The 26,333-nt window shown below is 40.9% G+C and overlaps 1 protein-coding gene across 1 annotated transcript in view; it reads left to right on the forward strand.

The window, feature by feature from the left end:
- Dpy19l2 (dpy-19 like 2) overlaps positions 1-26,333 on the forward strand; it is a 164,857-nt gene that overhangs the window by 72,703 nt on the left and 65,821 nt on the right. Inside the window, exons 10-11 of the mRNA XM_075967611.1 lie at positions 24,774-24,851; positions 25,866-25,952. Coding sequence (XP_075823726.1) covers positions 24,774-24,851; positions 25,866-25,952 — 165 coding nt within the window. The remainder of the gene's footprint in view (positions 1-24,773; positions 24,852-25,865; positions 25,953-26,333) is intronic.

Below are 26,333 nucleotides of genomic sequence, written 5' to 3' on the forward strand. Positions count from 1 at the left end.
TGCTGTCTTATTGCTATTGCTAGAACTTCCAGCACTATATTGAAGAGGTATGGCGAAAGTGGGCAGCCTTGTCGTGTTCCTGAGTTAAGCGGGATGGCTTTGAGTTTCTCTCCATTTAATTTGATGTTAGCTGTCGGCTTGCTGTATATAGCTTTTATTATATTTAGGTATGACCCTTGTATCCCTAATCTCTCCAAGACTTTTAACATAAATGGATGTTGAATTTTGTCAAATGCTTTTTCAGCATCTAATGAAATGATCATATGGTTTTTTTCTTTCAGTTTATTTATATGATGGATTACATTGATAGATTTTCGTATGTTGAACCAGCCCTGCATCTCAGGAATGAAGCCTACTTGATCATAATGGATAATTTTTCGGATGTGTTCTTGGATTCGGTTTGCCAGTATTTTGTTGAGGATTTTTGCGTCGATATTCATGAGTGAGATCGGCCTGTAATTCTCTTTCCTGGTTGAGTCTTTGTGTGGTTTTGGTATCAGAGTAACTGTAGCTTCATAAAAGGAATTTGGTAATGACCCTTCTGTTTCTATATTGTGGAATACATTGAGGAGTATAGGTATTAGGTCTTCTTGGAAGTTCTGGTAGAATTCTGCATTGAAACCATCTGGCCCTGGGCTTTTTTTGGTAGGGAGGTTTTTGATAACAGCTTCTAGTTCTTCGCGACTGACAGGTCTGTTTAGCTTGTTCACCTGGTCCTGATTTAATTTTGGTAAATCGTATTTATCTAAGAAAGTGTCCATTTCTTTTACATTTTCCAGTTTAGTGGCATACAAGCTTTTGTAGTAAGATCTAATGACTCTCTGAATTTCCTCTGTGTTTGTGGTTATGTCCCCCTTTTCATTTCTGATCTTATTAATTTGCAAATTTTCTCTCTGCCGTTTGATTAGTTTGGATAGGGGTTTGTCAATCTTGTTGATTTTTTCCAGGAACCAGCTTCTTGATTCATTGATTCTTTGGATTGTTTTTTGTGTTTCTATTTTGTTGATTTCAGCCCTCAGTTTGATTATTTCCAGTCTTCTACTCCTCCTAGGTGAGTCTGCTTCTTTTTTTTCTAGAGCTTTCAGGTGGGCTGTTAAGTCTCCAATATGTGCTTTTTCTGTTTTCTTTAAGTGGGCACTTAGTGCTATGAACTTTCCTCTCAGGACTGCTTTCATAGTGTCCCATAAGTTCGAGTATGTTGTTTCTTTATTTTCATTGAATTCAAGGAAGACTTTAATTTCTTTCTTTATTTCCTCCTTAATCCAGGTATGGTTCAGTAGTTGACTGTTCAGTTTCCATGAGTTTGTAGGCTTTCTGGGGGTAGCATTGTTGTTGAATTCTAACTTTAATCCATGGTGGTCTGATAAGACACAGGTGGTTAGTAATATTTTTTTGTAGCTGTGTAAGTTAGCTTTGTTACCAAGTATGTGGTCAATTTTCGAGAAGGTTCCATGAGCTGCAGAGAAAAAGGTATATTCTTTCCTATTTGGGTGGAATATTCTATAGATGTCTGTTAAGTCCATTTGCTTCATTACCTCCATTAATTCTCTAATTTCTCTGTTAGGTTTCTGTCTGATTGACCTGTCCATTGGTGAAAGAGGAGTGTTGAAGTCTCCTACTATTAGTGTGTGCGGTTTGATGGCTGCCTTGAATTTTAGCAATGTTTCTTTTACATACGTGGGTGCTTTTATATTAGGGGCATAGATATTCAGGATTGAGATTTCTTCCTGATGAATTTTTCCTGTTATGAGTATAAAATGTCCCTCTCCATCTCTTTTGATTGATTTAAGTTTGAAGTCAACTTTGCTAGAAATTAGTATGGCCACACCTGCTTGTTTCTTAGGTCCATTTGCTTGATAAGCCTTTTCCCAGCCCTTTACTCTGAGTAGGTGCCTGTCTTTGTGGTTGAGGTGTGTTTCTTGTAGATAGCAGAATGTTGGATCCTGTTTTCGTATCCAGTCTCTTAGCCTGTGCCTTTTTATAGGTGAGTTGAGTCCATTGACATTAAGTGATATTAATGACCAGTGGTTGTTAACTCCGGTCACTTTTTAAGTAGTAGGGTTTGTGTGTTTCCCTTCTTTGAGTTGTGCTGGTGAAGGGTCTCTAGATGTCTGAGTTATTGAGGTCTTTGTTGGACTCCTTGGTTAGTGATTTTCCTTCTATTATTTTCTGTAAGGTTGGATTTGTGGCTACGTATTGCTTAAATTTGTTTTTATCCTGGAAAATTTTGTTTTCTCCATTTATGGTGAACGAAAGCTTGGCTGGATATAGTAGTCTGGGCTTGCATCCATGGTCTCTTAGTTTTTGCAGTACATCTATCCAGGACCTTCTGGCTTTCATGGTTTCCATAGAGAAGTCAGGTGTAAGTCTGATAGGTTTACCTTTATAAGTAAGTTGGCCTTTTTCCTTTGCGGCTCTTAATATTCTTTCTTTATTCTGTATATTTTGTGTTTTGATTATTATATGGCGAGGGGATTTTTTTTTTGATCCAGCCTATTTGGGGTTCTGTATGCCTCTTGAACCTTCATAGGTACATCCTTCTTCAGGTTGGGAAAGTTTTCTTCTATAATTTTGTTAAGTATATTTTCTGGACCGTTGAGCTGCACTTCTTCTCCTTCTTCTACTCCAATTATTCTTAGGTTTGGTCTTTTTATTGTGTCCCATATTTCCTGAATGTTTCGTGATGAGAGTTTGTTGGACTTGCTGTTTTCTTTGATCAGTGCGTTTATTTTCTCTATGTTATCCTCAGACTCTGAGATTCTTTCTTCTATCTCTTGTATTCTGCTGGTTATGCTTGTTTCTGTAGTCTCTATTCGTTTACCTAGATTTTCCATGTCCAGCCGGCCCTCTGTTTGTGTTTTCTTCTTTGCCTCCATTTCATTTTTCAAATCATGAACTGTTTCCATTATCTGCTTGATTGTTTTTCCTTGCTTTCCTAGGGTATCATTCACTGATTTACTCAATTCCTCGAACTTTCTGTTATACTTCTCATCCATTTCTATAAGGGCGTTTTTTTTTTTTTTTTTTTTAAATTTTTTTATTGATAAAAGGAGGATAAAGAAAAGAAAAAAAAAACAAATTTCCACCTCCTCCCACCAGCCGCCCATTTCCCTCCCCCTCCTCCCACTCTTCTCCCCCTCCTCCCACTCTTCTCCCCCTCCTCCCACCCCCCTCCCCCTCCCCCCACTCCTCTCCCCCTCCCTTTCCAGTCCAAAGAGCTGTCAGGGTTCCCTGCCCTGTGGTACGTCCTAGGTCCTCCCCCCTCCATCCATATCTAGGAAGGTGAACATCCAGACTGGCTAGGCTCCCACCAAGCCAGCACATTGCGTAGGATCAAAACCGCGTGCCATTGTCCTTGGCGTCTCTTCAGCCCTCATTGTTCGCCATGTTCCGAGAGTCCAGTTTTGTCCCATGCTTTTTCTGGTAACAGTCCAGCTGGCCTTGGTGAGCTCCCAGTAGATCATCTCCACTGTCTCAGTGGGTGGGTGCACTCCTCGTGGTCCCGACATCTTTGCTCATGTTCTCACTCCTTCTGCTCCTCATTGGGACCTTGGGAGCTCAGTCCAGTGCTCCAGTGTGGGTCTCTGTCTCTATCTCCATCCATCGCCAGATGCAAGTTCTAGGATGATATGCAATATATTCGTCAGTATTTCTCTAGGGTAGGGTCATTTCAGGTTCCCTATCCTCAGCTGCCCAGGGAACTAACTGGGGACCTCAGCTTGGGCACCTGGGAGCCCCTCTAGGGTCAAGTCTCCTGCCCACCCTAAAGTGGGTCCCTTAACTAAGAATTGTGGTTCCGTGCTCCCCTATCCAACCTTCCTTTATCCCGATCCTCCTGTTTCCCCAAGTCCACCCTCCTTCCCTTCTACCTTTTCTCTCCCCATCTCCCCTAACCCCCATCCCACCCCACCCCCAAGATCCCATTTTTCCCCCCCGGCAATTTTGTCTACTTCCCTTATCCAAGAGGATAACTATATGTTTTTCCTTGGGTTCACCTTCTTACTTAGCTTCTTTAGATTCGCCTATTGTAGACTCCGTGACCCCTATTTATGGCTAGAAACCAATTATGAGTGAGTACATCCCATGTTCGTCTTTTTGGGCCTGGGATACCTCACTCAGGATAGTGTTTTCTATTTCCATCCATTTGCATGCAAAATTCGAGAAGTCATTGTTTTTTACCGCAGCGTAGTACTCTAGTGTGTATATATTCCATACTTTCTTCATCCATTCTTCCATTGAAGGGCATCTAGGTTGTTTCCAGGTTCTGGCTATTACAAATAATACTGCTGTGAACATAGTTGAACAAATGCTTTTGACATGTGATAGAGCATCTCTTGGGTAAATTCCCAAGAGTGGTATTGCTGGGTCCAGGGGTAGGTTGATCCCGAATTTCCGGAGAAACCGAAACACTGACTTCCACAGTGGTTGCACAAGATTGCATTCCCACCAGCAATGGATGAGGGTACCCCTTCCTCCACAGCCTCTCCAGCAAAGGCTATCCTTGGTGTTTTTGACTTTAGCCAATCGTACAGGTGTAAGATGATATCTCAAAGTTGTTTTGATTTGCATTTCCCTGATCGCTAAGGAGGTTGAGCATGACCTTAAGTGTCTTTTGGCCATTTGAACTTCTTCTGTTGAGAATTCTCTGTTCAGTTCAGCGCCCCATTTTTTAATTGGGTTAATTAGCATTTTAAAGTCTAGTTTCTTGAGTTCTCTATATATTTTGGAGATCAGACCTTTGTCTGTTGCGGGGTTGGTGAAGATCTTCTCCCAGTCAGTAGGTTGCCTTTGTGTCTTAGTGACAGTGTCCTTTGCTTTACAGAAGCTTCTCAGTTTTAGTAGGTCCCATTTATTCAATGTTGCCCTTAATGTCTGTGCTTCTGGGGTTATACCTAAGAAGCGATCGCCTGTGCCCATCTGTTGTAGGGTATTGCCCACTTTCTCTTCTATCAGATTCAGTGTTTTCGGGCTGATATTGAGGTCTTTAATCCATTTGGATTTGAGTTTTGTGCACGGTGATAGATATGGGTCTATTTTCATTCTTCTACAGGTTGACATCCAGTTGTGCCAGCACCATTTGTTGAAGATGCTTTCTTTCTTCCAATGTAAACTTTTAGCTCCTTTATCGAAAATGAGGTGTTCATAGGTTTGTGGGATAAAGTCCGGGTCTTCTATACGATTCCATTGGTCGACTTCTCTGTTTTTATGCCAGTACCACCCTGTTTTCATTACTGTAGCTCGGTAATAGAGTTTGAAGTCAGGGATGGTAATGCCTCCAGAAGATCCTTTATTGTATAGGATTGTTTTGGCTATCCTGGGTTTTTTGTTTTTCCATATAAAGTTGATTATTGTCCTCTCCAGATCTGTGAAGAATTTTGATGGGATCTTGATGGGGATTGCATTGAATCTATAAATTGCCTTTGGTAGAATTGCCATTTTTACTATGTTGATCCTCCCAATCCAAGAGCAAGGGAGGTCCTTCCATTTTTTGGTATCCTCTTCAATTTCTTTCTTCAATGCCTTAAAGTTCTTGTCAAATAGATCTTTCACTTCCTTGGTTAGATTTACCCCAAGATAGTTTATGCTGTTTGTGGCTATCGTGAATGGAGAAGCTTCTCTGATTTCCCTCTCTGCTTCCATATCCTTTGAGTATAGGAGGGCGACTGATTTTTTGGAGTTGATCTTGTATCCTGCCACATTACTAAAGCTGTTTATCAGCTGTAAAAGTTCTTTGGTGGAATTTTGGGGGTCGCTTATGTACACTATCATATCATCTGCGAATAACGAAAGTTTAACTTCTTCATTTCCAATTCGAATCCCCTTGATCCCATTATGCTGTCTTATTGCTATTGCTAGAACTTCCAGCACTATATTGAAGAGGTATGGCGAAAGTGGGCAGCCTTGTCGTGTTCCTGAGTTAAGCGGGATGGCTTTGAGTTTCTCTCCATTTAATTTGATGTTAGCTGTCGGCTTGCTGTATATAGCTTTTATTATATTTAGGTATGACCCTTGTATCCCTAATCTCTCCAAGACTTTTAACATAAATGGATGTTGAATTTTGTCAAATGCTTTTTCAGCATCTAATGAAATGATCATATGGTTTTTTTCTTTCAGTTTATTTATATGATGGATTACATTGATAGATTTTCGTATGTTGAACCAGCCCTGCATCTCAGGAATGAAGCCTACTTGATCATAATGGATAATTTTTCGGATGTGTTCTTGGATTCGGTTTGCCAGTATTTTGTTGAGGATTTTTGCGTCGATATTCATGAGTGAGATCGGCCTGTAATTCTCTTTCCTGGTTGAGTCTTTGTGTGGTTTTGGTATCAGAGTAACTGTAGCTTCATAAAAGGAATTTGGTAATGACCCTTCTGTTTCTATATTGTGGAATACATTGAGGAGTATAGGTATTAGGTCTTCTTGGAAGTTCTGGTAGAATTCCGCATTGAAACCATCTGGCCCTGGGCTTTTTTTGGTAGGGAGGTTTTTGATAACAGCTTCTAGTTCTTCGCGACTGACAGGTCTGTTTAGCTTGTTCACCTGGTCCTGATTTAATTTTGGTAAATCATATTTATCTAAGAAAGTGTCCATTTCTTTTACATTTTCCAGTTTAGTGGCATACAAGCTTTTGTAGTAAGATCTAATGACTCTCTGAATTTCCTCTGTGTTTGTGGTTATGTCCCCCTTTTCATTTCTGATCTTATTAATTTGCAAATTTTCTCTCTGCCGTTTGATTAGTTTGGATAGGGGTTTGTCAATCTTGTTGATTTTTTCCAGGAACCAGCTTCTTGATTCATTGATTCTTTGGATTGTTTTTTGTGTTTCTATTTTGTTGATTTCAGCCCTCAGTTTGATTATTTCCAGTCTTCTACTCCTCCTAGGTGAGTCTGCTTCTTTTTTTTCTAGAGCTTTCAGGTGGGCTGTTAAGTCTCCAATATGTGCTTTCTCTGTTTTCTTTAAGTGGGCACTTAGTGCTATGAACTTTCCTCTCAGGACTGCTTTCATAGTGTCCCATAAGTTCGAGTATGTTGTTTCTTTATTTTCATTGAATTCAAGGAAGACTTTAATTTCTTTCTTTATTTCCTCCTTAATCCAGGTATGGTTCAGTAGTTGACTGTTCAGTTTCCATGAGTTTGTAGGCTTTCTGGGGGTAGCATTGTTGTTGAATTCTAACTTTAATCCATGGTGGTCTGATAAGACACAGGTGGTTAGTAATATTTTTTTGTAGCTGTGTAAGTTAGCTTTGTTACCAAGTATGTGGTCAATTTTCGAGAAGGTTCCATGAGCTGCAGAGAAAAAGGTATATTCTTTCCTATTTGGGTGGAATATTCTATAGATGTCTGTTAAGTCCATTTGCTTCATTACCTCCATTAATTCTCTAATTTCTCTGTTAGGTTTCTGTCTGATTGACCTGTCCATTGGTGAAAGAGGAGTGTTGAAGTCTCCTACTATTAGTGTGTGCGGTTTGATGGCTGCCTTGAATTTTAGCAATGTTTCTTTTACATACGTGGGTGCTTTTATATTAGGGGCATAGATATTCAGGATTGAGATTTCTTCCTGATGAATTTTTCCTGTTATGAGTATAAAATGTCCCTCTCCATCTCTTTTGATTGATTTAAGTTTGAAGTCAACTTTGTTAGAAATTAGTATGGCCACACCTGCTTGTTTCTTAGGTCCATTTGCTTGATAAGCCTTTTCCCAGCCCTTTACTCTGAGTAGGTGCCTGTCTTTGTGGTTGAGGTGTGTTTCTTGTAGACAGCAGAATGTTGGATCCTGTTTTCGTATCCAGTCTCTTAGCCTGTGCCTTTTTATAGGTGAGTTGAGTCCATTGACATTAAGTGATATTAATGACAAGTGGTTGTTAACTCCGGTCACTTTTTAAGTAGTAGGGTTTGTGTGTTTCCCTTCTTTGAGTTGCGCTGGTGAAGGGTCTCTAGATGTCTGAGTTATTGAGGTCTTTGTTGGACTCCTTGGTTAGTGATTTTCCTTCTATTATTTTCTGTAAGGCTGGATTTGTGGCTACGTATTGCTTAAATTTGTTTTTATCCTGGAAAATTTTGTTTTCTCCATTTATGGTGAACGAAAGCTTGGCTGGATATAGTAGTCTGGGCTTGCATCCATGGTCTCTTAGTTTTTGCAGTACATCTATCCAGAACCTTCTGGCTTTCATGGTTTCCATAGAGAAGTCAGGTGTAAGTCTGATAGGTTTACCTTTATAAGTAAGTTGGCCTTTTTCCTTTGCGGCTCTTAATATTCTTTCTTTATTCTGTATATTTTGTGTTTTGATTATTATATGGCGAGGGGATGTTTTTTTTTGATCCAGCCTATTTGGGGTTCTGTATGCCTCTTGAACCTTCATAGGTACATCCTTCTTCAGGTTGGGAAAGTTTTCTTCTATAATTTTGTTAAGTATATTTTCTGGACCGTTGAGCTGCACTTCTTCTCCTTCTTCTACTCCAATTATTCTTAGGTTTGGTCTTTTTATTGTGTCCCATATTTCCTGAATGTTTTGTGATGAGAGTTTGTTGGACTTGCTGTTTTCTTTGATCAGTGCGTTTATTTTCTCTATGTTATCCTCAGACTCTGAGATTCTTTCTTCTATCTCTTGTATTCTGCTGGTTATGCTTGTTTCTGTAGTCTCTATTCGTTTACCTAGATTTTCCATGTCCAGCCGGCCCTCTGTTTGTGTTTTCTTCTTTGCCTCCATTTCATTTTTCAAATCATGAACTGTTTCCATTATCTGCTTGATTGTTTTTCCTTGCTTTCCTAGGGTATCATTCACTGATTTACTCAATTCCTCGAACTTTCTGTTATACTTCTCATCCATTTCTATAAGGGCGTTTTTTATATGCTGTTTAAGGGTGTCAATCCCTGTCATGAAGTCAGTTTTTTCTCCTTCTTCATGATTAAGGTGTTCATGTCCTCCTGTTGTGAGGTCGCTGGCTTCTGGTGGTTTCGTGTTGTTTTTCAGATTGTTGGGTGAATTCTTGCATTGGCGTCTCCCCATCTCTTCCTTCCAATATTCTCCTATGGATCTTCTTTTACAGGATCAGGTCTTCTTGCCAACTGATGTACCTTCCAAGTGATGTCACTCCCCCGTGATGTTTCTCCTGGAGTCCAGTTCCGATCTCCTTGCTGCTTGGTTAGCTTGCAAACAAAGGCCCACCCTGCTTGCTGCAGGCAGGTTATGGAGACAAAGGAGCTACCCCCTTCCCCTTTGCACTCACCTTCGGGTTCAGTCCCAGCGCCCAGGCAGGATGAACAGGGAGGCACTCTGCCCCAAGAAGGGAGGGATGGAGGGAGACAGGGGGTAGGGGGATCTGGATGTAAGCTGGATGGGATAGGAAGAGAGAGGAGGTACCGGGCAGTGTAGCCCTGTAGGTTGATCAGGAAGTGTAGGCGGGCTGTTCCTGGGTGCCGCAGCACTCACTCACCACAATGATGTCTCACTAGGTGCCCTGATCGAAACTCCGTGCTGCTTGGTTCGCTCGCAGACAAAGGGCCCACCCTGCTTGCTGCAGGCGGGCTATGGGGACAAAGAAGCCCCCGAGCTCCCCTTTACCCTACGCTTGGGGTTAGGACCCAGCGCCCAAGCAGGCAGAGCAGGGAGGCTCTCTGCCACCAGGGAAGGGAGGGATGGAGGGAGACAGGGGGTAGGGGGATCTGGATGTAAGCTGGATGGGATAGGAAGAGAGAGGAGGTACCGGGCAGTGTAGCCCTGTAGGTTGATCAGGAAGTGTAGGCGGGCTGTTCCTGGGTGCCGCAGCACTCACTCACCACAATGATGTCTCACTAGGTGCCCTGATCGAAACTCCGTGCTGCTTGGTTCGCTCGCAGACAAAGGGCCCACCCTGCTTGCTGCAGGCGGGCTATGGGGACAAAGAAACCCCCGAGCTCCCCTTTACCCTACGCTTGGGGTTAGGACCCAGCGCCCAAGCAGGCAGAGCAGGGAGGCTCTCTGCCACCAGGGAAGAGAGGGATGGAGTGAGACAGGGGGTAGGGGGATCTGGATGTAAGCTGGATGGGATAGGAAGAGAGAGGAGGTACCGGGCAGTGTAGCCCTGTAGGTTGATCAAGGGCGTTTTTTATATGCTGTTTAAGGGTGTCAATCACTGTCGTGAAGTCAGTTTTTTCTCCTTCTTCATGATTAAGGTGTTCATGTCCTCCTGTTGTGAGGTCGCTGGCTTCTGGTGGTTTCGTGTTGTTTTTCAGATTGTTGGGTGAATTCTTGCATTGGCGTCTCCCCATCTCTTCCTTCCAATATTCTCCTATGGATCTTCTTTTACAGGATCAGGTCTTCTTGCCAACTGATGTACCTTCCAAGTGATGTCACTCCCCCGTGATGTTTCTCCTGGAGTCCAGTTCCAATCTCCTTGCTGCTTGGTTAGCTTGCAAACAAAGGCCCACCCTGCTTGCTGCAGGCAGGTTATGGAGACAAAGGAGCTACCACCTTCCCCTTTGCACTCACCTTCGGGTTCAGACCCAGCGCCCAGGCAGGCTGATCAGGGAGGCACTCTGCCCCAAGAAGGGAGGGATGGAGGGAGACGGGGATAGGGGGATCTGGATGTAAGCTGGATGGGATAGGAAGAGAGAGGAGGTACCGGGCAGTGTAGCCCTGTAGGTTGATCAGGAAGTGTAGGCGGGCTGTTCCCGGGTGCCGCAGCACTCACTCACCACAATGATGTCTCACTAGGTGCCCTGATCGAGACTCCGTGCTGCTTGGTTCGCTCGCAGACAAAGGGCCCACCCTGCTTGCTGCAGGCGGGCTATGGGGACAAAGAAGCCCCTGAGCTCCCCTTTACCCTACGCTTGGGGTTAGGACCCAGCGCCCAAGCAGGCAGAGCAGGGAGGCTCTCTGCCACCAGGGAAGGGAGGTGGGAGAGAAACAGAGGGTGGGGGGATCTGGATGTAAGCTGGATGGGATAGGAAGAGAGAGGAGGTACCGGGCAGTGTAGCCCTGTAGGTTCAGAAACTTCTTTTCAAAGCATCATGTCCTTAGATCCAAATTTCAAAGTCAAGGCATTTTCAAAATATCTATGTTGGATTAGTTCAGCAGCTTTTATAAACAAATATCTTTTAGCAGCTGTTGCTCCTTCCTCAGCATTCAAACAATTCAAACAGAGCATAATAGCATACAGTATCAAGATCCTCTGTGTATTTTCCATCTTTGTGCAGCTTTATTTTAACCTCTATTTTGTTTATTTTTACTTTTAACTTTTTGCTTTTTGAAACAAGTTCTCTGTATCTTTGACCTGGAATAACTCTGTAGACCAGGCTGTTCTTGAATACTCAGAGATCCGCCTGTCTCTGCCTCCCAGGCATTCGGGATTAAAGGTGTGTGCTACCACACCTAGAAGTCACAGAGGTCAATCTCCCTCTGCCTCTCAAGTGTTGGGATTGAAGGTGTGTACTACCACACCCAACTACTCTCTTTCTTCCATTTTTTAGTTTTAAGAACTTTTAACTTTTAGCTTGCATATATTTTTAACACACTGTAAATCATTTAAACATTTTCTTTGTCTTTGAATCTCTCTTTACTATATATCTCTCTTTTTCTGACCACATGAATCTTTAACGTACCAAGCAATATCAGTAGGACTAAAGCCGTGGCTTTGCCAGCTAGATGTAGCCTATTCCTTAGCTTTCTGCCATTCCAATCTTGTGGCTGAGGTACCGGCCAGAGCCGCATTCAGTGCAACAAGTCTACAGTGTTTCAAGGTCCTTGCCATCAAACAAGCTGCAACAGACAGCACTCAAGTCCTCTCTCTGTAGCTAGCCTTCCTGCCTCAAACAGTCAGAGTTTGCCCTGGCAGGACAGCCCAGAAAGCTGGCATTTTAAAACAACACAGGGTTTTTCCTGCTACTGCTGAAAACAAACAAGCATTCAGTCGGCTTTTATCAACACCATTTAAATGTTTCGTGGCAGGACCTCTTAAGAGCTGCAGGGTTTTGCAGCTGAAGCTGAGTCAGGAAGCCTCTCTTAGATGAGAGTGCTTGCTTGCTTCTAGCAAGCAGAGCAAACCCGAGAAATTGCTGCTACCAAGAAAACATGCTTTACTCTTTCCCAAGCTTTCTCAGGCTTTCAGTGGATTCAATTATCCATGTCTGGGCGCCATTCTATAGTAATATGAGCAGCGGGACTGCGTCCCCAGCACCCCCGCCGCCTGGCTAGCTTATGCCCCGAAATAACAACACACAAACTGTATTCTTTTAAACACTGCCTGGCCCATTAGTTTCAGCCTCTTAACCCATTTCTAATAATCTATGTAGCACCACGAGGTGCGATTACCAGGAAAGATTCAGCATGTCTGACCTGGTGGCTGGCTGCATTGCCATCTGCCTCAGAGAGCAGAGCTATGGCGTCTGCCCGGGAGAGGGGAGCATGGCGTCTCTGAGCTCACTTCCTCTTCCTCCCAGCATTCTGTTCTGTTTACTCCACCCACCTATGTTCTACCCAATAAAATGGGCCAAGGCAGTTTCTTTATTTTTTAACCAATGACCTTCCTCCATCATCACCAGATGAAGGTTCTATGATGATATGCAAGATATTCGTCAGTATTGCTATAGGATAGGGTCATTTCAGGTTCCCTATCCTCAGCTGCCCAAGGAACTAACTGGGGACATTGCCTTGGGCTCCTGGGAGCCACTCTTGGTTCAAATCTCTTGCCAACCCTAAGGTGGCTCCCTTAACTAAGATTTGTGCTTCCCTGCTCCCCTATCCAACCTTCCTTTATCCCAATCATCCTGTTTCCCCAAGTTCCCCCTATCCTCCCCTTCTCACTTTTCTCTCCCCATCTCCCATTAGCCCCATCTCACCCTGATGGAGGAAGGTCATTGGCTAATAAAGGAACTTCCTTGGCCCATTTTATTGGTTAGAAGAAAGGTGGGAGGAGTAAACAGAACAAAACGTTGAGAGGAAGAGGAAGTGAGCTCAGACTCCACAGCGTTCCTCTCCGGAGCAGACACCTCATAGAGACACCATGCCGCAGCTCCGACCCAGGATGGACTTAGGCTAGAATCTTCCCGGTAAGACCGGTGTTCACAGATTATTAGAGATGGGTTGATTGGGATATCAGAATTAGCCAGTAAGGGCTAGAGCTAAAGGGCCAAGCAGTGATTAAAAGAATACAGTGTCCGTGTAATTATTTCGGGGCATAAGCTAGCCGAGCAGGTGGCTGGGGTGTTGGGGACGCAGCCCCGTCACCGCTCTTATTACTACATCACCCCACCCCCAAGATCCCAATTTTTTCCCTGGTAGACAATTGTTTTTTCAATCAATTAGTTTTTAAATGAGCTTACAAGGCAGCTGGTTTCCTTATGAAGATTTCATACATAACTCAGATAGATTGTTCCTTCTCTGTCCTTACTCCTCCCTGTTTCCCACCATCCATACCCTGCTGTTATCTCGCAGTCCCACTGTTACCCATTCTGCCTGAATATCTCATTGTACTCCATTTTCCCTCCCACAGCCCTCCATTAAAGGCACTTTCCTGCTGTATCATGGACTTGCTTTCTGTTTCCTGGACTCTGTTTATTGTCACTCAAAACAAATCCAAGCATAAAAGTTAGAAGCTCAGTACAAGCATATTATGTAATAGGATATAGAGTCCTTTGGGTGATGCTAAGTGGTGGTGTAGGTGGTCATATAATAGTTCTATTATTGCTTTTTTTCCAAATAAATACAATCTTTAAAGTTAAAAACAGTGGTTTTCTCCAGTCCATGTTGGCATGTCAACTGGTGTCATTGTTCACATCTTGTTTTAGTTGACATATTGTTGAGGTATCATAGTTGCAGCTTCTTTGTCATATGTAGAAGATGTAATATCACAGGGGGCCTACTGGTTATTTGGTTCTTACAATCTTTCCACCCTTCTTCTGCAATACTTCCTGAACCTTGGGTGTAGAAATGGTGCCATATATGTACCAACTGAGGTTGTGCACCCCACAGTGTTAGTTCTTTCCATTTTGACCAGTTATGCTTTTCTGCGATGATCTCTATCTGCTGAAAATTAAGCTTCTGTGGCAAAATGAGTTTTCATTGATGGAGGATCAGAAGTAAATTTAGCTCTGGATATAAGGATATGTATTTGGTATGTAGCTAGAAATTATACTGATTTGGCAAAGTGAAAGTGGTAGGTTCTTGTCTAGGTTGTCTTAATATACTTAGAAATGATATAGATTGATAGATTTACAACCACAGTTAAACAAAAAGAGGCCAGAGACCATGAGTTTAAGAGAGAGCAGGGGGAATACATGAGAGGAGCTAGAGGAAGGAAAGGGAAAGAGATAAATGATTAAATTTCATTTTAATTTTAAAGAATATAAAGGCTTTTATTGGAGATAAAGAAACACACACAGTAAGACACACAGCAAGACTGCAGAGTAGGGTGAAACTTGGTAGCCCCAAATTCTCTTTGTGTGTTTTTTTACAAAACATAGCTTTGTTATAGTTGCACGGAGTTACTTTGAGGTCTTCTATTGTATTTCACTGGTGGATATGTCTGTCTTGGTTCCAGTGCTGCACTGTCGTTGTCACTGTGGCTCTGTAGTAGAGTTTGAGGTCAGCTAATGTGATACTTGTGACTGTGCTATATTTGATTAGAAGTCTTGTGGTTGTCTGTGAACTTTTTACTTCAGTATGAACTATAGCATTTTTTTTCTACTGTAACAAATGCCATTGAAACTTTCGAGGAGATTGCATTGAATCTGTAGGTTGTATTTTAATTATATCTTTCTTTTTAATGTTAATTCTACAAACTCAAGAAACATAAGGCATATTTCTACAGTCTACTGTTTAATTTATTTTTTCAGTTTCTTAATGTTATCTGTTTAGAGATTTTTTAAAAACCTCCTTGTGATTGAGATATTTTTATTTTTCTTTTCTTTTTTTATTTTTCTTTTTTGGTTTTTCAAGACAGGAGTTCTCTGTAGCTTTGGAGCCTGTCCTGGAACTAGTTCTATAGACCAGGTTGGCCTTGAACTCACAGAAGTCCACTTGTCTCTGTCACCAAGTGCTGGGATTAAACGCATGCAGCACCATTGCCTGGCTGAGATATTTTTCTAGTTTTCTTTATCAGCAAATTTGTCGTAGTACACAAAAAGCTACTGATTTTTAATGTTGATTTTCTAAGTCATGAAAATTCAGTGACTGCTTATCAGACCAATGGGGTTTTAAGAGGAGCTTCATATCTGCAATAAGAATAGTTTAACTTCTCTTTCCAATTTTTACCCATCTCATATCTTTATCTGATCTTATTGCTATAGATGATGATAGCTAAGACCCTAGGCACTACATTGAATAAAAAGTCATCAAAGTATTCTATGACATCATTCTGGATGTTGTCAGAACCTCTTTTAATAAACTTAGTTGTATTGATGGCTTCTCTTTCTCTTGAAGAGTTAAAAAATCTTGTTAATCTTTTCAGAGAATCAAGTTTTTATCTGATTAATAGTGTGTACATATTGTAAGCCTTGATTTCATTAACTTCAACCTTAGTCTTGTTTCTTGCCATTGACAACATTTGAGTTTGGTGACTCCTTGCTCTGTTAAAGCATTGAAGTACATCACTACATTATATATGATCCCTTTTGTTTGCTCTGTGTGAGGTGTGTATGCATGTGAAAGTGTATATTTCTTGCATATCCAGTGCTCAACATTGACTTTCTCCACCATATTTTTTGAGATAAGATTTCTTTCTAATTTTGGAGCTTACCATGACCAGTGTGCTCAAGTGATCCGCTATCTCTGCCCCTACAAGCACTGATATTACAGAGATGTTGAAATGACTCTGAGATTCCACCTTACACCTGTGAGAGTGGTCAAGATCAAAAACACTGATGACAGCTTATGCTGGAGAAGTTGTAGGGTAAGGGGAAGACTCCTTCATTGCTGGTGGGAATGCAAGCTGGTACAGCCCCTTTGGATTCAGTGTGGCAATTTTTTGAAAATTAGGAAACAAACTTCCTCAAGTCCCAGTAATACCACTTTTGGGTATATATTCAAAGGATGCTCAACCATGACACAAGGACATGTGCTCAGCTATGTTCATAGCAGCTTTGTTTGTCATAACCAGAACCTGGAAACAACCTAAATGCCCTTTGACTGAAGAATGGGTAAGGAAAATGTGGTATATTTACACAGTGGAGTACGACACAGCAGAAAAAAATAACGATGAACCTGACTTTTTTTTTTTGATTTTTTTTTATTGATAAAAGGAGGATAAAGAAAAAAAAAACAAATTTCCACCTCCTCCCACCAGCCTCCCATTTCCCTCCCCCTCCTCCCACTCTTCTCCCCCTCCTCCCACCCCTCTCCCCTTCCCCCCACTCCTCTCCCTCTTCCTTTCCAGTCCAAAGAGCTGTCAGGGTTCCCTGCCCTGTGGTAAGTCCTAGGTCCTCCCCCCTCCATCCATATCTAGGAAGGTGAACATCCAGACTGGCTAGGCTCCCACCAAGAGAGCACATTGCATAGGATCAAGACCGCATGCCAATGTCCTTGGCGTCTCATCAGCCCTCATTGTTCGCCATGTTCCGAGAGTCCAGTTTTATCCCATGCTTTTTCTGGTAACAGTCCAGCTGGCCTTGGTGAGCTCCCAGTAGATCCTCTCCACTGTCTCAGTGGGTGGGTGCACTCCTCGTGGTCCCGACATCTTTGCTCATGTTCTCACTCTTTCTGCTCCTCATTGGGACCTTGGGAACTCAGTCCAGTGCTCCAGTGTGGGTCTCTGTCTCTATCTCCATCCATCGCCAGATGCAAGTTCTAGGATGATATGCAATATATTCGTCAGTATTGCTATAGGATAGGGTCATTTCAGGTTCCCTATCCTCAGCTGCCTAAGGAACTAACTGGGGACCTCAGCTTGGGCACCTGGGAGCCCCTCTAGGGTCAAGTCTCCTGCCCACCCTAAAATGGGTCCCTTAACTAAGAATTGTGGTTCCGTGCTCCCCTATCCAACCTTCCTTTATCCCGATCCTCCTGTTTCCCCAAGTCCCCCCTCCTTCCCTTCTAGCTTTTCTCTCCCCATCTCCCCTACCCCTCATCCCACCCCACCCCCAAGATCCCACTTTTCCCCCCGGCAATTTTGTCTACTTCCCTTATCCAAGAGGATAACGATATGTTTTTCCTTGTGTTCACCTTCTTACTTAGCTTCTTTAGGTTTGCCAATTGTAGACTCCGTGACCCCTATTTATGGCTAGAAACCAATTATGAGTGAGTACATCCCATGTTCTTCTTTTTGGGTCTGGGATACCTCACTCAGGATAGTGTTTTCTATTTCCATCCATTTGCATGCAAAATTCGAGAAGTCATTGTTTTTTACCGCAGCGTAGTACTCTAGTGTGTATATATTCCATACTTCCTTCATCCATTCTTCCATTGAAGGGCATCTAGGTTGTTTCCAGGTTCTGGCTATTACAAATAATACTGCTATGAACATAGTTGAACAAATGCTTTTGACATGTGATAGAACATCTCTTGGGTAAATTCCCAAGAGTGGTATTGCTGGGTCCAGGGGTAGGTTGATCCCGAATTTCCTGAGAAACCGAAACACTGACTTCCATAGTGGTTGCACAAGATTGCATTCCCACCAGCAATGGATGAGGGTACCCCTTCCTCCACAGCCTCTCCAGCAAAGGCTATCCTTGGTGTTTTTGACTTTAGCCAATCTTACAGGTGTAAGATGATATCTCAAAGTTGTTTTGATTTGCATTTCCCTGATCGCTAAGGAGGTTGAGCATGACCTTAAGTGTCTTTTGGCCATTTGAACTTCTTCTGTTGAGAATTCTCTGTTCAGTTCAGCGCCCCATTTTTTAATTGGGTTAATTAGCATTTTAAAGTCTAGTTTCTTGAGTTCTCTATATATTTTGGAGATCAGACCTTTGTCTGTTGCGGGGTTGGTGAAGATCTTCTCCCAGTCAGTAGGTTGCCTTTGTGTCTTAGTGACAGTGTCCTTTGCTTTACAGAAGCTTCTCAGTTTTAGTAGGTCCCATTTATTCAATGTTGCCCTTAATGTCTGTGCTTCTGGGGTTATACCTAAGAAGCGATCGCCTGTGCCCATCTGTTGTAGGGTATTGCCCACTTTCTCTTCTATCAGATTCAGTGTTTTCGGGCTGATATTGAGGTCTTTAATCCATTATGATCAAGTAGGCTTCATTCCTGAGATGCAGGGCTGGTTCAACATACGAAAATCTATCAATGTAATCCATCATATAAATAAACTGAAAGAAAAAAACCATATGATCATTTCATTAGATGCTGAAAAAGCATTTGACAAAATTCAACATCCATTTATGTTAAAAGTCTTGGAGAGATTAGGGATACAAGGGTCATACCTAAATATAATAAAAGCTATATACAGCAAGCCGACAGCTAACATCAAATTAAACGGAGAGAAACTCAAAGCCATCCCGCTTAACTCAGGAACACGACAAGGCTGCCCACTTTCGCCATACCTCTTCAATATAGTGCTGGAAGTTCTAGCAATAGCAATAAGACAGCATAATGAGATCAAGGGGATTCGAATTGGAAAGGAAGAAGTTAAACTTTCGTTATTCACAGATGATATGATAGTGTACTTAAGCGACCCCCAAAATTCCACCAAAGAACTTTTACAGCTGATAAACAGCTTTAGTAATGTGGCAGGATACAAGATCAACTCCAAAAAATCAGTCGCCCTCCTATACTCAAAGGACATGGAAGCAGAGAGGGAAATCAGAGAAGCTTCTCCATTCATGATAGCCACAAACAGCATAAAATATCTTGGGGTAAATCTAACCAAGGAAGTGAAAGATCTATTTGACAAGAACTTTAAGGCATTGAAGAAAGAAATTGAAGAGGATACCAAAAAATGGATGGACATCCCTTGCTCTTGGATTGGGAGGATCAACATAGTAAAAATGGCAATTCTACCAAAGGCATTTTATACATTCAATGCAATCCCCATCAAGATCCCATCAAAATTCTTCACAGATCTGGAGAGAACAATAATCAACTTTATATGGAAAAACAAAAAACCCAGGATAGCCAAAACAATCCTATACAATAAAGGATCTTCTGGAGGCATTACCATCCCTGACTTCAAACTCTATTACCGAGCTACAGTAATGAAAACAGGGTGGTACTGGCATAAAAACAGAGAAGTTGACCAATGGAATCGTATAGAAGACCCGGACTTTATCCCACAAACCTATGAACACCTCATTTTCGATAAAGGAGCTAAAAGTATACATTGGAAGAAAGAAAGCATCTTCAACAAATGGTGCTGGCACAACTGGATGTCAACCTGTAGAAGAATGAAAATAGACCCATATCTATCACCGTGAACCTGACTTTTAAGCTGAAGCACCACCAAAATTTTATCAGCTAAGCCATTTCACATCCTACCTCTGAACTTTTTAGTGTGAGCACTATTAGCTATAAACTTCCTTTTTAAAGCTATCTTGACTATTCCAGAGGTCCTGGCAGGTGAGCTATCATTTCATTTGACTCTATAAACCTTTAAGTTTCCTCCGTTTTTTTTTTTCGATGACCTACTTTAATAGTGTATTTTCACATCTCCAATAATTTGTGTATTTTGAGGTCATTCTTGCCATTGACTAAATGTTTTATACCATTGGCATCTGAGAGGAAGCAGAAAACTATTTTATTTTTTTATTTATTAAGGCTTGTTTTGTGGCTTATAATGTAGTTAGCTTTAGACACAGTGTAAGAAGTATGCCTATTTCCTATCTGTTGGGTAGACTGTTATGCAGATATATTAAATATTTTTGATTTGTATTGTAACTTGCTCTGAGGTTTATTCATATATTTTTATTTTTAATTTATTTTATTGCCTGTGTGTATGTCTGTACACCAAAAGCATCCAGTGACTAGGAAAGCAAGAAAAAGGCATCAGGTTCACTTTTTCTTGATGTACAGATGATTGTGAGCTGCCATGTCTGTGCTGGTAACTGAGCCTGGGTCATCTGGATGAATAGTCAATGTTCTTAAACGCTGAACCACTCTCCATCTCTTCTATTTATTTTTAATTTGGAAGACCTACCTAGATGTGAGAGGAGTATTGACATCTCCCCTCCACTATTACAAACCTATAGGATCTTTTATGACCCAAGATTCATTAGATATTGATAGTAATTACTTACTTTCGATGGTTGTTCCTATTTTAAGCATGTTTAGTTCGACTAGTTTAGTTTGAAGTTTACTTTACTGAGTCCAAGAATGCCTGTCATCTTGTTTGTGGTTTCCCCTTGCACATTACTTTGATTTCAAGCTTTGGAGTCTCAGTATACAGATGCATCGCCTAGATCTATGAATTCCTTGGAATTAGCAGCTAAGTGGGTCTTGCTTACTGATCCAGTCCATTGGTCTATATCTTTGAATGAGTGGGGCAAGGCCATTTTTGTTCAGGGTTATAATTGAAATAGATTTACTCTTGTTTATGATTTTTGTTTGTAGTTCTAGTATGCCAGTTAACTGGTAATTCTTTTCTTTCTAGAGTTACAATTCTGAATGTTTGCAAATTTGCTGGGTTAGACATGATTGATTCCTTCCCAGATGTTCTATATTCATCTGTTGTTTTCATGGAATGTACTCCTTCCTGTGTTCTCATGTGTTAAATTATATTTCTTGTTCCTCTGTGTATAGTATTCTTTTAAGAATTTTCTGCAAGCTAGCTAACACCTGTAGCCTTGCTTATGTTTGTGTTGAAACATCATTTCATCATCTATTTTAGTAGGTAAGTTTGCTGGGTATCTTGGGTGACAGTTATCTACTTTAAAAGCTTAAAGTACATCATTCCATCTTTTACCAGTGTTCAGATTTTCTGGTGATAGATCAAACACTATTCTGATGCTTTCCCCCTTATATACTTGTTGGTAGTTTCCCTAACAGGATTTAGTGTTGTTTCTTTTCAATTGTAGTGTGTCATGGAGATGTCCTTCTGTGGTAATGTTATTTGAGGTTCCAAAACATGTCCACAGAAATCAAGTGAAATCAGTGCTCTCAGTTGTGCCATGATCTTTTCTGCTATGGCTGGGGGCGGGCTGTTGAGGATCTCACCCCTTCAGCCCTCCTTGAGCCTGTGCAGTTGATAAATGTGGTTTGGGGTCTGCTTCTCCTGTCCAGATACAGCAACAGGGTCCCATCCTGCTGTGTACATCCCATTTCAAAGGTTCTCCTGTTCTGTGGGGCACTAGCAGGGGTATAATACCTCATGACAACGGGTGGTGCCAGTTTTCTAGTCCTTTCTCTGGAGCAGTGTTGTTGGGGCCCTGGTCATCCTCCTTTGTTTCTAAACTTACTTGCTTGAGATTAGCTTCTTCCGAGCTTTGATCTTTTCTGGAAGCAGGTCACCTGCTATCTGCTCCCCTGCACCATGTTAGGGAAGAGGAATTATGGGTATTATAAATGTTCCAGTTTCTCTTCTTGGTACTCCTGAGAACAGTTTAGACTCCGATTTGTATTTCCAGCAGTACAGGCTGCTTCCCTGAAACTGTGGTGTTTGAGTGCTTTGGGGTTTTACATGTGGAGGCTGGCTCTGAACACTAAACCAGCTCTTCTTCGGAAGAACTATGTCCAGGTTTGGTGGGGCTGCTGTCACATAGTACTCCCTAGTTCATTCATTCTGCCTCCCCATCCCTCATGCCTTCTTTGGTGCATCTCTGAAACTCTTCCTCAATTTCTTTCTTTGGGACAGAGATTTTTTTTTTTCTTTTCTTATATTGACTCTCTTCTTCACCATCTCACAAAGGTAGTTTCTACTCTGCCATCTTCCTGGAAGTAATGAACCTCTTTTAATTTTGATTTGTCTGATAGAGGCTCTTAGGTTTTGGCATTTTTGAGCCATGGATTCTGCATCTACACAACTGTGCATCTCATTAACCCCTGAGCTGTACTTGAGCATGAAGGTGCTTTCTGGATCTCTGTAAGAATTTCTACAGAAGAGAACCATCCAAAGATTCCACCTGGATAATTGTGTCTCCTGTCCCAGTGCTTCTGAGGGAATTGAAGAAGACCTTTGTTTGGGCATGGCCATCAAGAACTCAGATACACTCCTTGAAGACAAAACAATGTCATCAGGGCATAGGTGTTGGGTTTCCTGCACAAATGGACCTGGACAGAGGGCTTGCCTGTGTGAGTCGCAGTCATTCTGCCTCACAGACATAGAAGAGGCTCAACATCAACCATACAACCTCTCTAGAACTAGCTTTCTTCTGAGGCAGGCCTCCAAGTGCCAGTGATGGGCAAGTGCTCAAATCAGGTTTTCTTCCTTGCGCAATTTGTGTTGCTGTTCTTTCCAGGTTAGGATTAGAATTTAAAGGTATCCAAACACAGTTAATTCTTACAGAAAAAGATTTCCAATTCAAAAGCTCCTGGTTCTGCAACTTTTTAATCTAGTTCTTTCTTCAGCAAACTTCAGATTTGACAGACATTAGGGGGCCAAGGAAGGACAGTCTTTGTTCATCAAGTCCACAGAACATTCCATTCAAGAACAGTGAGCACCTGCTAGTCTTGGGAATGAAATGCCAATAGAGGCCACTAAATGTGTTTCCCCACAGGCAATTTGATGTTTCTCCATCTAGAAGATGGTTGCTATAGCACTTCTCTTACTTGAGACCCAACCTCCCTTTGGACAAGCTTTGTCTTACTTGGTATCCAATTTAAGACTGTTAAATACTCCTTAAAAAGAAAACATTTGAAGAGTGGATTTCTCCGGGTTAGTTAAATGTCATGATGCTTAAAATATAATGTAAATTATTTGTAAAACAAATTGCAAACGACAAGAAATATGTTTATATGATTTATGTTAATGGTTTCAAACCTCATAACTAATTTAATTTAAGATATATGAACACAGCTCTGGTTTCAGAAACTAAATTTCTCAAGGATTTGAACAGATTCAAATCCCTCCTTTTGGTTCCTGGAGACAAATTCTCGCCTGGAAGCCAGTGTCTAAAAGAAGCACCTGGAAGCAAGGAGCCAGGCCCATTTTCTGTGTTTCATTTATCAATTCCACTTCTTGTGTCTTGAGATAGAAATGGTCTTTAAACCAGCAATTAAACTCATGACATTTCAGAAACCCTGCAGAATCTTTGCCTTTTAAAAGTATTTTTCTCAACCAAAGCTTAGCTGTGGCATTTTAGAAAGTGCTGAAGATGAGTGGATCCTAACTGTAAGAATGGAAGACTAATTGTGCCAAACTTCAGAAGTGGGGGTCATTTTGCTTCAACCTCAGAGTAATCCAGTCCAGCAGGTGGCACTAGCTTCCTCTAACTGATGGAGACCACCAGGCCCAGGCATTCATCTAAGCCAGGCTGGTCTGTTAAGCACCTGCACTTTGTACTTTGTTTCTGAGACACACCCAGCATCTTAGACTGCACTCCACTCAAAGCTATGGTCTGACTGTACTGTTTATATTACTGTGATAAAGAAAGGACTCCAACTTTCATGCAGCTTTGATAAAGAAAGGCTTCTATATCCTGTATAAACTATCAATTAAATTTACTGTAACTTAATGGTTTTTCTATGTAAAAAAAAGCACTCAATTTTCCTCACAAGATGATCTTATGAACTGTCTTTCAATGCCTAAACTGTTTTATTAAGTGATCAAGACTCAGCAGGAAGCGTACAAAGCAATTGTGTTTTTTTCCCTTAAAACCTGCTTGCTTTCCTTCTTTCTTCCTTCCTTCCTTCCTTTGCTGCTTTTTCTTAACTTGGATGAAATCCCAAGTTATTCCATATGTTTGTGTTTTGTTTAAAGAAAAAGTAATTTTAATTTAATCATAGTAATTGTAGAATTTTTAACCCTATCTATTACATCTTAGAGCATACAAAAATAATTTAATTGATATTTGATGATATCAGGCATATTTTTGAATGTCCTGATCTATCTGTCTGTCTATCCAGATAGATAGATAGATAGATAGATAGATAGATAGATAGATAGATACAGATTTATATCTATATATAATTGTTGTGAATGTTTGTAAAAAATAGTCAAGAAAAGAAGGTGCAATGGGGAAAATTGTGACACACTGAGCAGATCTGGCCTTTCACATAACGTTGACTGATTTGTGATGTAGGAGATTTTTTAAACATCTATTTCAGGAGTCTTTTGTGCTTTTCTATTCCCATGCCTGGTGGGTTGGTTTTTATGTGTGATTTAGGATTAGTGTAAGGTTAAGTTGATGATAATTTTCTCCAGGGAATAGTGAATTTGTTTCCAACAGGCAAAAGCACAAGCAATCTTGAATTATTGTCACCCAGTGATGATCCAAAGTGGGTTTTGTTCTTTCTGATAGCTTCCTTCTTCCTGGTTCACATCTAGAGTTAGACCTTTGAGGCTTCAAACCAAAGCCTGAGAAAGCAGGAGACATTTCCTTCTCAGTGTCCCTTTCTTGGAGTCTGCCATCTTAGTCTGCTAAGTCTGCCATATACCCTGCACGCTCCAGCCATTATTGGCTGAAGTTATTCTGGAAGAGAAAGAATCCAAATATCATGGTCAGAGGTAGAGATTCACATTATTAACTGGGATTTATCTTCTTAATTCTTAATCAGCTTGATAATAAAAATAGTAATAATAATATCATGAATGCACTCATATATGCTTATACTTTTGTATGTTTCCCCCAGCAATTACATTTCTAGGCTGGAAAATGATTTTATTTCTGCCATCAGAAATATAACTGCTCCCTTGTATTTGCTTTTTCTATGAATAATGAGCTGTCTGTTTTCTATATTTTTTCACTTTTGGGTTTTTATGTTTTTGTTTCAGATAGCCTCATTATTTCCCATGTATGTTGTGGGATACATTGAGCCAAGCAAATTTCAGAAGATCATTTTTATCAACATGGTAACATTTTAATATTTATAAGTCTGATATTAAGTTATCTCTGTTTGTAAAGCATTGTAATTCTCTTTTCCGGGGTACTTCTCTTGGAATTTCAGGTGTATGAGACTGACGCTGTCTAGAGGGAAAGCTGGAAATGACACGCCACGCTCTGTGTTGCGCTATGCTTTTTTTAAAACTGACAACCACATTACAGATGGACTGTCCTCTCTAAAGCTTTTATGTTTTAAAGATATGTTTATTTTTGTGTTAGGTGTTTTGAGTGTTTGTGCATGCATGTATTATGCACCGAGTGTGTGCAGTGCCCACAGAGTAAGAAGGCATCATATCTCCCGGAACTAGTTACCGATGGTTGTGAGCTGCCACGTGGGGACTGGGAATAGAACCTGGGTCCTCTCTAAGAGCAGCCAGTGCTCTAAGCTGCCGAGCCATCTCTCCAGCACTTTAGTCTTTATTTTTACATTTTAATATTGTCATTAATTTTAAAATGCTTTTTATACTTGGGATTTTTAACATTGTGCAAATGTGAAATTTTGTGAGTGAACTTTTATAGTTGCACTTTTTATCTTAGTTCCCAAATGCATCTTCCTTTAAAACATAAAGTGATAATAAATCTTTATAAGTTACAAAAGTCATAAAATGATACAACAAGACATTAGTTAAAATATATTTATCATTGTCATATTATGTTACTCCATTATTGGAACTATAGAAACCACAGAGGCACATGGAAAAGTATTTAAATTCTGCTCTAAGTAATTTATGATATTGAATTTTAATACTTAGATCATAGCAGTAACTTGAAATCTTATTTTATTTAGAAAACTTCATTAATACTTTAATCAATGGCTTATATGATATGATCAAATTGTATGGTCTTCTTATGTGAAAATGTCATAATGAAATATGTATAGTGAATATCCACTAATAAAAATGCTAAAGATATAATTATCTAACCTGCCTCCAAAGTGTGAATACATGTAATGAATATAAATCATTTTTGTTTCCATTTCTCAGAGTTCTGTTGTCCTCTGTTTCATTTTGATGTTTGGAAATCCAATGTACTTAAGTTCTTACTATTCCTCATGTTTGTTAGTGACATGGGTAAGTCAGAGAAAGTCAAGCCTAAGTTTTGAGGGAAAGGGGGATGTGAATATCTGTGTTATTATGAAGTAGAAAGGATGAGGGAAGCAAAGATGTTAAAATTCCAGGGCAATCCCCAATGATTCAGTTAGTGCTTTGTACCTGGGAAAGGCCAGTTTTGCTTTTCTATATGAAATGAGAGGGAACAGAGGGCAATCCCAGTTCAGGCTTAAGCGTATCAGAGGTGTGACAAAAAGTCCTAAAATGATTTATGGAGCCATTGCTATAAATATAAGAAGTAAACATTATGGTTTGTTTTTTAACAGTTCTCCAAACCAGCTTAGGCCATCTATAAATATAACACCAAGCCCCTGCTGATAACCTCCTAGCTACCCAAAACGG

This window comes from Microtus pennsylvanicus, chromosome 3 (assembly GCF_037038515.1).
Source record: "Microtus pennsylvanicus isolate mMicPen1 chromosome 3, mMicPen1.hap1, whole genome shotgun sequence".
NCBI lineage: Eukaryota > Metazoa > Chordata > Mammalia > Rodentia > Cricetidae > Microtus > Microtus pennsylvanicus.